The 16,597-nt window shown below is 37.2% G+C and overlaps 1 protein-coding gene across 3 annotated transcripts in view; it reads right to left on the bottom strand.

Annotated features, from left to right (window-relative positions):
- Positions 1 to 5,784: 5,784 nt before the first annotated feature.
- MGAT4C (MGAT4 family member C) overlaps positions 5,785 to 16,597 on the bottom strand; it is a 323,879-nt gene continuing 313,066 nt past the window's right edge. For 2 of the 3 annotated variants that reach the window (XM_015629496.2, XM_033514698.1), the window contains 3 exons: positions 13,724 to 13,877; positions 9,384 to 9,531; positions 5,785 to 7,551 (listed from right to left, as the gene is read on the bottom strand). In XM_015629496.2, the coding sequence (XP_015484982.1) occupies positions 6,395 to 7,551; positions 9,384 to 9,531; positions 13,724 to 13,864 (1,446 nt within the window). In that variant the 5' untranslated portion in view covers positions 13,865 to 13,877 and the 3' untranslated portion in view covers positions 5,785 to 6,394. Of the gene's footprint in view, positions 7,552 to 9,383; positions 9,532 to 13,723; positions 16,203 to 16,597 lie in introns of those variants that run through there. The other variant, XM_033514699.1, reaches the window with a different exon arrangement.

Consider the following 16,597-nt stretch of genomic DNA (forward strand, 5'->3'; position numbering starts at 1 on the left):
AATGTCAAGCAAAATAGTTTTTATAGGGAAGGATATGTGGGGAAAAAACACCCCCAAAAAAGTCTGTTTTAATGGCCAGGTGAAGGTGTCATAGAACCAGCTCCTCGTGACCATTCCTGCCTGCTGGGCAGGAGCAGAGGGCAGCGTGGGGCAGTGCCTCTGGTATTGCAGAATAGTTGAAATACTGATGGAGGCACATTTAGCAAAGACACTGCATTGAGCACTTTTCTTCTGGCTGCACTGGTGGGTCTGTAACTTTAAGCAAAACGAGGAGAGGGGAATGCCACAAAAGCTGGCTGGAGGTAAGGTTTAAACCACTCCAGCTGTCAGCGAGTCGCAGGCCTGTGGTGCTATAATGCATGCCCAAGCAGTCCTCTAGGTGATGTAGCATGCCAAGTTTGGCTCCAGTGCCAAATCTCAGCAGGAGCACACACCTCTCTAACTTAAACAGCTGCAAAAATGTTTGCTGGGTTAGTAATTTGTCCCAGATTTAAAACCACATAGACGGCTAGAGGGTACTTTGACACCACACAGTGTAGCTCAAGCAGAAAGCGAGCTGGTTACATGAGAAAAGATTTACAGCCGAAGTGGAATAGCGAAGAAGTGCAAAATTATTAGAAAATTTCCAGCTAAGTGCAGTGAGCACTTCAGATCACATATCCACAGAGGCACATGAAATGGAAGAAATGTCACGGTCTAAAGGCAGGGCAGCAGAAGAAAGTGTTCCTTAGCTTTCCTTGTAGTGAACTTTAAATAGCTAAGACAGCCTCTGACTCTCTCTCATGCTCCCCTCTCTACCAGAAACCTTTTGCTTACAGTACCTTTCCATTTATTTGTGTTTTCACTGCATGAGCATGTGCCTGCAGTGAGCAAGTGAGTAGTGAAATCTGGATATGAAGAAGGTGATATGACAGAAATAGATGATGAAGAAACACAACCAAGTTTTTTCCCCTTTCACTCTTCAAGAAAGCTATGTTTATGAAGAAAAATAAATAAAAGCAAACATTAGCCAAAAATTATCAAAACAATGAGAAACATTAACCAGAATTTACAATATTTTTTTTCTTTAGGACAGAAAGATAGATGTTCAGTCTTTAATAAGCATAAAAAGGTGAATGTTGATTAACTGAATGCATTCAAACCTAGTGGGATCTGACCATGAATCAGAACTGAAAAAATGTGAATCCATGCTGCTGGCAGAACAAATGAAAGTGTGGGAAAGGGAATTTTTCCAATCATATGGTCTTAGATGGGATTTTTTTAATCACAGATTCCTGAAACAAAGATATTCTATGTTTCTTTAGAACAGATAAATGTTTAAATATACTTTAATGAATTAGATACCTTTTATAAAATATGATATTATGAAAACAGTTGATTTCAGTTTCATACCAGATTAAACATGACTCCTATTCCCTTGTTCTATAATGTTTATGCTAAAGCTGTTAGAAAAAAACAAACATATTTCTTCAGTTTAAAACAGAAAAAAATGAGCTTTCAAAAAAACCAAAACAAGATAAAATGTTATCAATAGTCTGTGGACAAGGTAAATATATTAATTATAATCAATATTCAAGAAAAGTAACATCTGTTTACAAAACAACTTGGCAAGTGATATAACCCAAGGGATTATATTCTATGGAATTGGCTTAGTATCAAAAGAATGAAAGATTAACCATACAAAAGTTAATATCCAAATTATTTCTGACACACTGGTTTCTCTCTTTAGCCAGAAAGCTTTAAGTCTTTAGTACAGAAGACAGCCTTAGATGTGGGGGTTTGTGGGGGTTTTTATTAATACACTTGTGTATGCACATGCCATACTTACTTACCTAAAAAGCCTTACCTGAGCTTTTTCTTTGTTTGTTTTTATGTGAGGAGCAGTTATCACAAATATGCTTGAGTAAACATATTTTCTACTTTGAGTGAACATATTGCATATCACACTTTGAGCATTTAAAAAAATAAACATGGACCTCTGTAAAAATTTACTGGCTGTGTTGTGGTGTTTATTCCCCAAATTTTAAGGATTTCTGCATAAACTAAAACTACAACTATCCCTTTCCAAAAGAAAACTATGAGTGTACAGATGGGAGAGTTGATGAGAGACTTGAGGTATTGGGAAGAAGTAGGACCTCATGTTGATTTAATATACAATTTTGAGTGAAAGAAGAGAGGAAACACAGGGAAGAAATTGCATCTTTGAAAGGTAGCAGACAACCACTAGAGAGAAGACCTATTTGGATTTTTTTATTTCCCCTTCCTTGAAAGTTGCTATTCAGTTCTGTGGAAGGGAGAAACCTGGCTCATTTTGCAAATGCAAAGCCAGACCACTGCCAGGAACCATTTGTAGGAGTGATTAATAAAACCTGCTTGCTTTACGGGATTTCCATGGAGGTAAAATGGTATGCGTATAATTTTGACACAATCAGATAGTGCACTCTTAGAGTTACATGGCAAAAACCCAAAAATATTTAGTATGTCTCTTTTAAAAGAGTGTCTCATTAGAACATGCTTATTGTCTTCTCAGCAAATGTGGCATTTAAGTGTAGTGAGCAATGGCCAAAAGCAGGAAGTAATTCTGAGAAATAAATGGAAGTAACCAACCCAGTTTCCTGAATGGGGGTGAAAGTGGTTTGGCAATATTCACCCAAGATAAAGTTAATTTATGAAGTATTGAAATTAAAGAGAGAAGAAGGGAATGGCTGTGTGTGCAGGTGAAATTGTAACATGAAAATAGAATAGATTTTAAAGTTATAAATTAACTGAAATATCCCAGGTGGCATGAGCACGCAGCAAGCGACTTTCAGTAGCAGCAGAGGCTGGTGTAAGGGTTTAACTTACACCTTTAGATCTCTGCTCTTAGCGGTGCATGGTATACTAAAGAAAAAAAGACAGAATACTTTAAATTGTTGCTCCAAAGTTCAGTCTGGCAAAAGTAAAACCAACATTAATGGCTAAATAGCAATAAAGAAGGAAGACAGCTCTTTAACTGTCTGAACAGAGGAAATGAACATCAGCTTTTGATGTTCAGCTTTACTTGTTAAATGTGAAATTCTCACATAAGCCCAGCAAAGGGCTGGAAAAGAGTTTAATCAGCAATATAATCCTACTTAAAGTACTTTCAAGTTCTACATGGAATTTTAAGAGCCTTTTTTACAACTATCAGAGCAAAGTGGGATTTTATTCAAGAGGAGTAGTAGGTAGCATGACAGCTGAAAAACATCTAGAAATGTGGCTGAAAATTAGTCTAATATCTGCCCGGATGCCAATCCAATTTCATGGCAATTTAACAGCAGACTATGGATATGGTATTGAAGTTAATCTTTCTCTATACTTAATTGTTAAACTAATATGAAGTAAATAATTCTTTGGATTGAGGTGGAGATACATATTCCTTTTTTAAAACTCAACAAATTATTCTCATTACAAGATAGTATTTATGAGGAAGACCCTGAACATTCCTTCTGGGAAGAATGGTATTGCTGATAGGAAATTATCTGTAAAAGTTACTATGTATCATGTAGTTTTATCTAGATTTGTATATACTATATGTCATCACACGAAAATAGATCTCCTGTACCTCTATTTTTCTAGGAGATGAATGTGCAGGGCAAATCTCTTGTGTGGCCTCTCATCATCATGAAGAACTCAAGTAGCCATTCATATTGTCTATGATTTTGATTACAAGGGTATTTGAAATTTTTGGATTGAGTGTATTTTCAATTCTAATTTAGAAGATTGCTTCAGACATAGTGCATTTCTGAGTAAAAGTAAAGGTTCATGCTTAACCTAGTCATGTTTGTTTTGGCTCTAATAGTTAGGGATAAAAGAAAGTTAATGAATTACGAATTAATGATCAAATGATCAAGTGGATACAGAGGAGAGCTACAAAGATGATCAGAGGGCTGGAGCACCTCTGCTATGAGTAAAGGCTCAGAGTTGGGGTTGTTCAGCTGCAGAAGAGAACACTCCGTGGAGACCTTTTAGCACCTTCTACTACTAAAGGGAGCCTACAAGAGAGCTGGAGAAGGACTTCACCAGGGCATGTAGTGGCAAGACAAGGGGGAATGGCTAGAAGTGGAAAGAAAGTAGGTTTAGAGTTGATAATTGGGAAGAAATCTTTTACTGTGGCAACAAGGCACTGGAATAGGCTGCCCAGAGGATTTGTGGATGCCCCATCCCTGGGGGTGTTCAGAACTGGTCTGGATATGGCTCTGTGCAATCTGGTCTAGTGGAAGACATCTCTGTCCATAGCAGAGGGGTTGGAGCTAGATGATCTTTAAGGTCCTTTTAAACCCAAATCATTCTGTGATTCTATAAAAGGAAAAATAGAAGAATGATGACTTATTTAAAAAAAAAATGGAGCTTGACTAATAAATAATTACCAGAACAATATTTTTGAAATGTGGAATATCAATATTAAAAAAACAATTCTTTCATAAGTATTTATAATAATTTAAGATAAGCATGCATTTGCTTTTTTTTTTTTTAAAGAGCTTTTAAAGAGCTTATATTTTCTTTTTCAAGTCAAACATGTATGACACTTTTAATCTATTTTATTGAAGATATGTATATAAAAACACAGAGATTTAGGTGTATAATAAGAAACAAAGAAACAAAGTCTTTGAGTAAAAGATGTTTTTTTGAATTATGTAGAAGCAGATACCAGAAGATTTAATTGACAATATACCTTACCTCTGTATTGGGTGTTTTGCCAAAGCTGGACCTGAATTTATCCAGATTTCTGAGTAAGGAAAATCAATTGCATTGATATTTTGTGTAGATTTTAAAAATAATTTATCCTTCTGAAATACTCATGTTAGGTTTGTATGTACTCATCCAGAAACTAGTTCACTCTTTGTCAGTGTAAGCATTCTTGAAATTTAATTCTTGCCTTCGAGGTTTAACTAACCCCACTAAATGCAATCTAGTGATGAGCACAGTATTCGTGAGATTGATAATACGATGTTCATCTCTGTCATACGTGCTACTCATATATTTCTTAGTATGTCTACTGGGACAATCTAGGGAATTTCTTAGAGGAAAAATTCCATAGATTCTGTAACCTAAATGTATGCATATAGTGTAAATCATATGCTATACAGCCTCCCTGTGTGACACACTAGAAGCCCAGAGCTAACACTGAAGTCATATGGACTGGAGGAACTTTTTTGTTTATTGACTAAAGCCAGGAAAAATATGTTTATAGGAAATAACAAGTGGCAGTGGGAAGATGTCTACAATACTATCAGAATCAGAAAATTTAAAAACTTCAAAACACCAAAAAAAGCCCCAATTCAGAAACATATTAATTTCTCTTTGTATTAAGATTCTTCATTTTGTGTCTCTTCTATTGACTACAGATCATCCAGGACAGACTGGAGATTACATTCAGTCCCAACTGTTTAACCCAGTACACTTTCCCCCTGTATCATGCATGAACTGGACATGTAGACATGGAAGGTATGACAGTCCTTGGAAACCAGGCTGTAGTATAGAGCTATCTGCAAATTTCTCAGGGGGAGCTCTCCATATCATGAAAGAACAGAAGATGTTGAAGCTGAGATCTGTTAAAATGTCTCTCTAAGAGAACAGTACTGCTCTTGAGGTACCTGGGTATGATACTGACATTGGTACTCAAGCAGAAGGCTTGCTTGGTGTGAGGCAATTTGAACAAGTAACGAGAGTAAATTGGTCCCTTAGGTAATATAGAATCCAAGTAGTGCTCATTTCAGTGTAAGGATCCAGGAGAAAGAACAAAGGATATTTGTTGAGACAGAATAACAGATGCAATTATCTATTTTTTACATAATTGTCATGTCAGATTTATAATTTTATACATTCCCTTTTGACAAGAAGTTGCAATGACTAGCCACATTATTTTCTTACAGTGCTCAGAAGTAAACTGCCAGTTTCAGGACAGATCTCCTTGTCACAACTGCCTGGAAAAGAAACACATTACCAACTACAGTACAAACGCATACTACCATAAGATTTTAAATTTTTATGTGCATAAGGTGCAATCCAATTTCTTTTCACAACATAATGGTCATAGATTTAAACCTTTTGGCAATTATAAGGTGGGAGTTTTTGTTCTGTACAGTCCACAAGATCTCTCTTACAGAGAAATAATAATAAAAAAGGGTTTAAAGATCTCAAGAGAGGTATGAGAACCTTTTGTTTTCTATAAAATTCAAAATTTTTGACAAATAAATGTTTGTATATTGCCTGACCAAACTGGTAAAAAATAAATTGCTTTACTTGTTTTGTGATTTCCCCAGATATTCAGTGTCTCTAGTGAAGAGCTACCAGTGTCTGTTTTTCTGGGGAGTGGCACCAGTTGTGACCCAGTTGATTGTATGCACCCTGTACCTTCTCAGGTGGCCTTGCTTTATTGATTTGGTGTTTGAGAAGTCCAGACGCTAATGCTCCTAATGATCAGCCATTCTTTTTGACTTTTAGTAACAAGTATTCTCATGCAGTTAATATCAAACAGAACTTTGTGCTCTACATCTGTTATTTCGAAATTCCCATTTTTGAACTCCCCTAGTCTCAAGTAAGTCGTACATTGTCTTCCTTTTTTACTGCCCACAATCTTTTCACCTACTTCCAGGGCCCCATGATGTAAAATGTCATTTTGCCGATCTTCAGTTCCAGTGACAACTTTAATTTTACTGATTTTAATGGGCTTTTCAAATACAATGCCATAGAAGTCTCCAGTAGAAGGAGCTTTGCCCCAGAAGTACTCATCAATGCTGCTGTAAGCCTTGCTTGCCTCGTAGTTTTCAAATACATTCATATTGGTGTGCAAGTTTGCAGGTGGGTTGTCAGGGATATCAAAGGATTCCTCTTCAAAATCATCATCCTTTAACTTATTTTCAGCTCCTTTGTAAGACGAGTAGTATCCCATGTGCTGGAAGAGAGATGGCTTAAAACGTATCACTTCCTTTTGAGCTAGCAGCCCACGGAAGTGGATGAGCAGCCAATCGCAAGGCATTTCTTGGTAAAACATCAATAGAAAATGGGCCAGGCGTGGTAGGTCATGAGAATGGTAAAGCTTTCCAATGTACCCCAGCTTGGAGAATTCCAATGTCACCCAGTAGGATCCTTCTCGTGAGGTAATTACTTTCTTAACAGCAGTCAAAAAATTCTTTGAGCAGCGAACATCGTCTTCCAGCATCACATAGTAGTCAGAAAGATTAGCACAAAAGTTTAGAAGGAAAGCATAATCTACATTTTGTTTTGATCGAAACTTCACACGGTCCTCGGGGTCATTGTAATTTCTCTTAAGGCCATCCAGTACAGGATAGTAATCCTCAGGGACATGAATAACTATCAATCTGCCCGCAATTATATGATGTGCAAATTTCTGTGAAATATCCTGGACCATCCCTTCACACCAGGCTGAGTCAAAATCTGCCAGCTGTACTACCACTGCAATTTCTTTTAGCTCCTCATAGCTTGACTGCTCAAATATGGACTTGATGGTCTCAAGCAAGTAGTTTCCCTTTTTCCGTTTTACAGAGGAAAGTCCAATCGTAAGATACCCTGTACAAAAGACAATTCAAACAAAAACTGAGTATCTGACATTGGAAGCAATTTTATCACAGATATGTGATAAAACTCCATAGCTGTGTTTATATTAAACAAACCTCGTGAATGGTGAAGACTGAGAAATTTGGTATGTGAATTTATTAAGCTGCATGCTATAAAGGACCTTTATTGCCTTTTCATTAAGAGGCATGATATTGCAAGCAAACAGACATATGGAGACTTGTGTTAAACATTCACTGGTTTACTGCAAGGAGTAGCATGCAGGGGACAAATGGCAAAGCAGTGTGTACATTTATGCCTTGTAGACAAAACCACGTATACAATGATAAGGCTGTAAATCTGCTAAAAGAAAGGGGATTATGAACACCGTATTTTGAAAGCAAGGAACTACCAAATGCAGCCCTTTTATCATTTTAAGCCCTCTAAAAGTCTAGTTACATCTGTGCATAACTTGACAGTTTTATGAGTTTTGCATGGATAATTAGTGTGTTCATTTTTAGGTGCATTTGTCTAGTTTTTCCTTGCTAGTAGTTTCTCTTCTAACCCTCTTTCAGGACTCATTAAGCATTTTACAGGGAGCACCCTCTTGGAAGATACAATTTAGACATTATTTTAAAGTAGAAGAGAACTACTCTCCTTGCTTGCACAAATAATTTTTAATGTTCTTACATTCTTTCTAGACAGAGATATATCTTATAAAACAAGAAATTTAATCTCTGCTGTTTTGTAGTCATTGCCATTGCATTTTTATCAGGATTCCAAATCAAGATTTTTTTTTCCAGATATTTGTTAATATATCTCTATTTTTCTAACTTCTGATGCAAAAAATGTCAAGACTGGAACTGACAGAGTGTATTTAGGTCGAACTTACCCCAGCTTTCTTAAAATATAATCATTTCTAAAAGGCTGCTCTGATAGTGATTCAGTGTTTCCCTCGAAGCTTAAGTCTACTCAAAATGAAGTTGTACAGTCAAGTACAACCTCCAGAAGTCATTTACACTGCCTACAGAGCCCAAAATTTTTCAAATCTAATTTGAACAAACGTTATAGCTTTCTACAACTCATACATTATTTTATTTTACCTCCTGGCCTTGGACTTCAGAGCCTTGTTTATGTATGTGAAATGGTTGATTTGGAACCATTTGGAACCAGGTGAAAGGACACCTGCCTGAAGTCTAGGTATAGCTGTATTTCACATTTAAAGGAAGGTCTAGAACCATCTCTGAAATAAGAGTAACTAAATAGTCCATCTGCAGATGGCTGTGAGAAGAATCCTCCTTTACAGTCCCAGTAAGAGCACAATTCAGCTCCCATTTTAGCACAGCTAAAGGAGCAAGGAGGTCCATTTGCAGCTGCTGGGCTGGCAGAATAGTGGACCTGAGGGGTGTATCTATGTGATGCCAAGCATACTTAAGATAGGATTTACCAGTAGTAAACAGAGATTGTAGACAGAGATTGACAGTATAGTCTCAGAGGGTGGTTGCAGAACACCACCAGCACATGCCTTGCTTCTGCTTTCTCAATCATCTTCCTCTTGCCTGGGAGGAGATAATGGAATTATACTCACATGGACCATCCAGGGGCTGCCTGCAGGATATCCACAAGTCAGGCCATTGGTCAGAAGGTAATCAGCCTGTGGGGCAATCACTGCTAATTACAGACCAGCAGCCATTCAAGAATGGCCTATGATAGTTGTCTCACCAGCACTCTTGAGACTGTCACTGCCTAACTCAGCTCCTCTTGCATAGAAATACCACAGGGACTATATGGATTTCACTCCTTCTTAAGGGACCTCATTTTGCAACATTCAAATTGCAGTTACTTACTTTTCCTTGGCAAAGGTGTGCCAGCTAGGTAGCGATAGGAAATGTTTATAGATCCTGAGAAATTAGACAAATCTTTAAAACTGTGAACATAACGCTCTGGGTTGAGCTGGTGCGTGGCTGTTTCTCTGATTAATTGCTTGTCCCCTTCCTATTAGCGGGAAAACAAAAATAACAAAAAAAGGGAGAGAGACAGAGAGAAACACATTTGTGAATGCCAGCTAGAGAGGAAACATGGACAGGCAGGTTTCCAAGAATAACATTTTTCAGTTTCAGCTTTCATGAAAGCATGTGGATGTCACCTCATTTAAAACAAAAACAAACAAACAAAATCCCCCCAAACCCAAAAGCATTACTGAATATCATACATTTTGGCTACAGAAAATCTACTATAAACCTTCAGATTACAGTATAAGGGAAAAAAAGTACTTTTCATAAAATTCTGGAAAGGTAGCAAACATTAAATTATTAGCCAAAAAATGCTGTGGTACTCAAAAGAGGGATAAGAAAACATTAGTCAGCATCGGATAAAATAATTTTCACAGATGTAGAAACAGGAATGATTAAAAAAAATTGTTTTCAGTGATTAAAAAATCTATAAAAACTGCTGCAAAGGAAAGACAAATCTAGATCCTGGCATCTGGCTCATTTTTCTGAGAAGCTTCTATTCAGGTTTGCAATATGCTGAAATGCTTGTGATCATGCAGACAGTACAAGTTTCTCTGAATTTAGAGAACACTTTTTGATGGCATAGACAAAATGAACGTTTATCACCATGCCATGCCTCTTCTTCCTGCCTTCTTCAGTCCTTTACTTCCAAGAGGCCTCCCTAGTCATAGTAAGGGCACAGAAGAGAAAGAGTGGCTTCATCATGCATAAGTGCCCTGTGCATAAGATCACTTGGGCCCCAGGAAAAATCTGTTCCTTAGTCCTTAAGAAAAGGGAGAATATCTAAGAGGTCATGAAGACTGAGTTTAAAAGCAGGAATGCTTATTCAATTTATCTGGTTTCATTTAGTCTGATGACAAGCACATGTATGAATGAGTTAGTTTCTTCTGATAAATGCAGTATACGAATGCACTAAAACTTCTGGGTCTGTCCTTAAATGGGAGCACTGTGCAGTAATAGTACTGCTGCTAAAAACCACAGAAACAGTAAACAGCGCTGATATTTAATGGCATAAATATTAAAAATGTGTCAAAAGATACATTTTATAGCACAAAGAAGTACTTCTGTAAACTGATGTTACACTCATTTATAGTTCATTGCTTTTCTTGCACAGTAATAGTAAATAATCCACTTCTGAGCTTTGTAAAGATCTTTGGCAGACATCCAGGGGCATCTACCTGCACTGTTAGGCTCTCTTGATCTTCAGTGACTCTTGAGCAATTTCTCTCTAGTGCTTATGTGCCACTTTGCATTTGCTCATAAATTATGAGGGGAAGTTTGATGATTAGGTTCAAGATTAAAATGTGAGTCAGTGATCTAGGAAGAAAATATACCAAAACTTCAGGAGATTTTCCATGAAAATGTCAAATGAAAAAGAAAAAAGGCTGGTCCAAAAATTTTTTTTAAAAAATAGTATCAAAACACTGTGTCATGGGCTCCAGAATGGAGCACCAAGATTCCTTGTTTCATAAGGTCATAGAATGAAAACTTATTCTGCTGAGGTTTTGCTACATGAAATGTTTAGAAATAGACAATGTCAGAAGAAAATGTTTTGATTTTAACAAGCAAAATATCTAAACTGACCACAAAAATTTTCCTTTTTTCTCCCCTCTTTAATAAATCCCTTTTGTGGCTAACATTTCTTTTTAATGGTTGTTATTTCATTATTCTGTTGAATGATGGGAAAAACTGAAATCTGGGTTTCTTTCAAAAGATTAAAATCTGTTTCTTCTATCTCTGACTACTATGTAGAGGTCAGTGAAGCTGAGGAGCTTGATTAACTCTCCTTGGTTTTCTTCTCTGGTTTATTCTAGAATGGTTTTGACTTTCATCTGTAAACTGACCTCTAACTTACATTCCAGTGTTTGCTGGGAGTTTCATGTTGGGTGTCAGAGGATGAAGTGCCAGAGTTCTCCACCCTTTATGAAGATACTCTGCTCTGCTAAGGATGCTGTATCAATTGCAGTAGTGCTATTCTTTGCATAGTGCCCAAAATAGTGATTAGTGTTCATAAAAGAGTGCAGAACACATCACTTACAATCCACTTACAGCTCTGAATAGGTATAAGACACCCTTGTGTATATTGTGATATCTGGTATATTTTAGTTTAACATGTCTCCAAAATGCTTGATCAAGTGTAGTTCATATGCTGCAGATGAAGCACCTTAAACTGTTTTTTTAATACACATATATCAGCACTGCACAACTGCATACCCTCTACCCAATATACTTCAGCTATTCTGCCACATGGGCCCTTTCCATTTCTGCAGCAAATACCCTGCAGAAAACAGTGAAGGAATTCTCTGGACATGTGAGATGCTTTGAGCAAAACCAGAAAGTTTCTCTTCTCCCTTAAGGCTTACCAGAATTACTGTCATTTTAATACTCTAACTTTTTGAAAAAGACCACTTGTCTTACATCTGGTGCCAGAGACACCAGCACCACAATCCTTTGCACAGCCTGCTCTCTGAGACTGGGAGGAGGAACTCTGGGTCAGTTGTCTTCCTTCTACCAGTTACCTTTAGAAGACAGCCCAGAAAGAGATTGGCTTCAATTCAGAGAGCCTTTGGGGCTCTGAGGACTTTCACATTTTCATTACCTGAGGGAAACTGGTTACCCTGCTGTCCTCAAAAGGTTTACCCGAAGTGTATTTCTCTTCACCACAAACACTGAAATTTCTCATCTTTTACCTCAGCAGAGAAAACTCACCAGACATGGTGCGTTTGGAGCTGTCAGACAGGGTCAGGAAATTTGAGAATAAAACTAAATAAATAAGCTGAAAAGTCAACATCCTAACACACTTGAAAAACACTTGATGGACCATAAAGGTATCAAGAGACCTGGAAGAACTCTCAGGAGATTTGGCAAGAGACTCGGCTGAGAGCTACATGAATGCAAACATGCCAAACTGTGATGAGAGAAGCAATGAAAGAGAGTAAATTTATAAAAGAGAGGTGGGGGAAGAGCAAATTAAGAATAAGACATGGAGCCATCTGGGGAGCTGGCAAATAGGACAGGAAAAGATTTCAAAAATAAGCCAAGAGGAACACCATTAGCAGTGATAATAAAAGCACTTTCAGGAACATCTGGGGGACTTTTAAACAATTAGTGAGCAGAGACAAAATATTAGGGAAAATGCCACTAGGAAAAATAAAGTGAGAAGCCAGGTCAAATATCATAACCAAGAAATGTGAAATACATAAAAAAGTGCAAATCCTCAGTGTTAGACATAGAAATATGTCTGTAATGGAGTGACATGTTACAAGCATGTTCTATCTTTACAATAACTTAAAAAAGTACTAGCATAATATTAATATTGTAAATATTTACTGTTCTAAGTAATTTTATAATTATAATATTTTAAATTAACTAGGACTATATACATGGTTCTGATAAATAATGTAAGGATTTTACTACTTGTATATTACACTTTTTGACTTATTATTATGTTTCTTTTCTTGCTCTTATGTAGACACAAATGAGATCAGAATTCATCTTTCAAAATATTGGAAAATCCATACTGTCCCTGCTCAATTCAAGATACAGAAAGAACTATCTAGTCATATCACAATATAAAAAAATCAATTTAGTCATTTTACTATTTGCAAGATCCAGTTTTTCAATTACTATGTTCTTTTACTGGGCCCAGTCCAATATCCAAAGAACTGGAAATTCAATCCATTAATCGAGTCTCCAGGACTCACTTGGCATTCAGCACTGAAACACCCCTAGGTAACACACAAAACGTAGAGTTATGTTATGTTGTCAGTAGCTTATTTGTTGAAATTCCTAACATAAATATTTCCACAATTTTTTTCAAAAACATAAACTTAAATTAGGTTTCATTTGTCTAATTTTTTATGCTGTAGCACTGAACACATCAGACTAAAATCTGAATTACAAAAAGCAAGAAAAATACAAAATAAACTCACTAAAATGAAATTTTTTATGCAAGGAGCTTAAAGTAGATGGAATGGGTGTAAATTTTCTTTTATAATTTTATTTCTATAATAACATTTAATGCAGCATTCAGAGGTGAGATTTGCAGTGTGTACTGAAAAATAAGCTCCCAGCTCACACAAATAGTTCAGACATAGTTTATCTTCAATAATTTACTGTTTTACTAGGGGTGTTTTACTGTTTTGTTGTTCCACGATCACTTCTTCACAACTTACCAAAACATAACCATCCTCAATGTACAAGTTCATGAACAGCAAGCAAACAACAAGGATTCCTAAGAATGACACTGCTGATCGTTTCCGCAAGCATCTCATTTTATCAAAATATTTCAAGTTGTGTCTCGTGAAGAACTGCATACAGTAGTGTCACCTATGAATAAAACCACAGTGTTACAAGAATGGTCCGCCTGATAAGCATGACAACAACTAAACTTACCTTCAGAGGTATCAAATCCCTTCAAACATACACAGACTGCACTTTGAGGCAGAATTAATTTCATTTAACCATTGTCATCTTCAGGTTTAATATACAATCTTAACTATAAACTGAGCTCCTTTTTTTGTGTGTGTGTCAGTAAAGGAAAAAATACATACTTGCTGTCATATGCATTTTAAAATGAGTTTATGATGTCAATGTGGCAGGAGTGCATCAACAGTTTAGTTCTATGCTTAACTGTCAGATCCCAATTTGGTGGCTAGAGATGATGCTGTGCATTGATCCCCCAGGTACCTGTGTCTCCTCCAAACAACAGGCCAAGTCAGCAGGCCAGGCAAGGAGGAAATCATTCCATGACTCACTGTTGTTACCAGTAGAAGAATTCTGTATACCAGAACTTCCAGGCACAAATAAGGTACCTTCCCTGAAGTGAAAAAGCACTAGCAAGAGTGTTTAACATCCCTTAGCCTTCGGCCTCTGTATTAGGGTGGGAAAACTCTCAGTGGAGGTACTATTTCCATCTTCCAAATCAAGGTGGGTATCTACCTTCAGCCAGACACATCTAAACAGAGTATTAGGAAATCCTTACAAATCTGATTAGAAAAATCAAATAAGGGTGGCACAGAGATCATGGAGCCCCTGAGAATTTCTGTTCAAGATGAAGAAAGAGATATGTCTAGTCATATCGCAATGTTGCATGTTCATTTTAGTAATTTTATTCTGTAAAACAAGATGAATGTTGTTCTTGTCCGCCAAATTGTAAGAACTAATCTGTGTAGGACTGTATGTGTTTGAACAAGATTTGGCCCTAAATTAAAGATCTCACTGCTCAAACTCTGAGGGATTATTAGAAAAACATCAGACTATAAACTTATTTTTTTATGTGTTATATTCTTACTCATATTTTGACTACTTTCCACAGTAAATGATTCTTCAATCAAATTGAATATATACAAATTATATGCAAATGAAGACTATAGCTAACCTGTGTAAAGTAGTAAAAAACACTACACATGCAATGGTTAAACCCTGCACTTAAGTACCTTCATTTCTGAAAGTGTTGAACATCTACACTGATATGAAATAGGCCATATTAGGAGTTCCGTAAATTATTTGTCATGTCATACAGAAAATTTTCTGTCCTAATAATGAAAAACCAAGCACAAAATCCGATGTATATTTGTTTTGCCAAACTGAATAAACACATTTAACAGTGTAATATGAGTCCATTAGACTCCAGAGAAACAGGAGCCAAATATATAAAATATTAGTAATACAATTAGTAATTGCAAGGAATCTATAGATTCAAAATGAACTGCAGTAAATGGAGGCTGGTTGCACACAGAATGTTTTTATATTCACTGTGTTGAGAATAAAACAAATTTACAGGCTGAAAGAAGGAAAAAAAGGACTCAGTAACAATATATTTTTGTCTGTCTTTATTTAGGGTGGGCTGAATTACAGAAACCTGATTACTCAGAAGCTTAAAACCCCAGTGTAGATATTTTTTAAAGTTACATCAAGGATTTCCTTTTTCTTAATATCGAAGGACATTGAAAATAAACTTCAGGAAGGAGGTGGTAGGACATGAATCTCTAATCACTAGACCATGCAACTCCCTGTGACAGCACAGTGGTTGTTAGCTGTCTGTGGATTCCAGCAGGCTGTGGTGGAAATGAAAGGTTGCCCCTGTTTTAGAGAAGACTGTGGTACACATACAATTTGTGTTTAATTTTTATTTTTTTCTTTCTTTTCTTTTTTTTTTTTTTTTGTCCCCTTCTCCTCTGCCCCTTCCCTTCTTCTCTTCACAGTACAATTACTGATTTTCAAATCACTACGCTCTTTTAAAAACCAGTCAGAGGATCACTGGATGGATTAAATACTGACACTTCCCATATTAGTGGTATTAACTATCCTGATTATTGAAAATGCAGTTAGTCTGGGTTAGAGTGCTTGTAGTCACAGTCAGCATATTGCATTTTCCTTGGGTTTACAAAAAAACAACCAAACTTGGAAATAAATAAATGTGTTTTTCTCAGTCACAGGATGAATGTATGTGACATATTTGTTGGCTGGACTGTGGTACACAGCTCTCCCATCTATGCCCTGAGCCCCTATCTGAAATCCCCAAAGGTGGGGAAGGGGCATAAAACTATATTTCCTGGTCATACTATATTAGAGCATTCCTTTGTTGGACTAGGAATAAATACAGAGGGAATTCCATAGTTGAGGCTAGAGAAACGTAAGACTGTCATGACTAAAACTGACGTACAGAGAGAGGAGAGAACAGCAGTCACCACGCAGAAAACAGCTGCACTGCTCCTGCTGCTTTCACACGAAGCCATTGCATCACTGTTTTGCACGTGGGAACATCTGAAAGCAAAACATCGTGCCAGTGGGAGTTCTCTGTTCATCAGATCTCTTGGTGGGTCCGTACCAAGCAAAGGCACGGGAGAGAAGGACGCGCCCCGGTGGATCCCGCCGTGGAGGAGGCTCTGACACCGCTGCTGACACCAGGGGGCAGCGCAGGCTCGCCGTGCCAGCCCCGGCCTGCTGCTCACACTGTCCCCAGCCGGGCCCTCACACTGTCCCCAGCCTGCTGCTCATACTGTCCCCAGCCGGGCCCTCACACTGTCCCCAGCCTGCTCCTCACA

This window comes from Parus major, chromosome 1A (assembly GCF_001522545.3).
Source record: "Parus major isolate Abel chromosome 1A, Parus_major1.1, whole genome shotgun sequence".
NCBI classification, from domain to species: Eukaryota; Metazoa; Chordata; class Aves; order Passeriformes; family Paridae; genus Parus; species Parus major.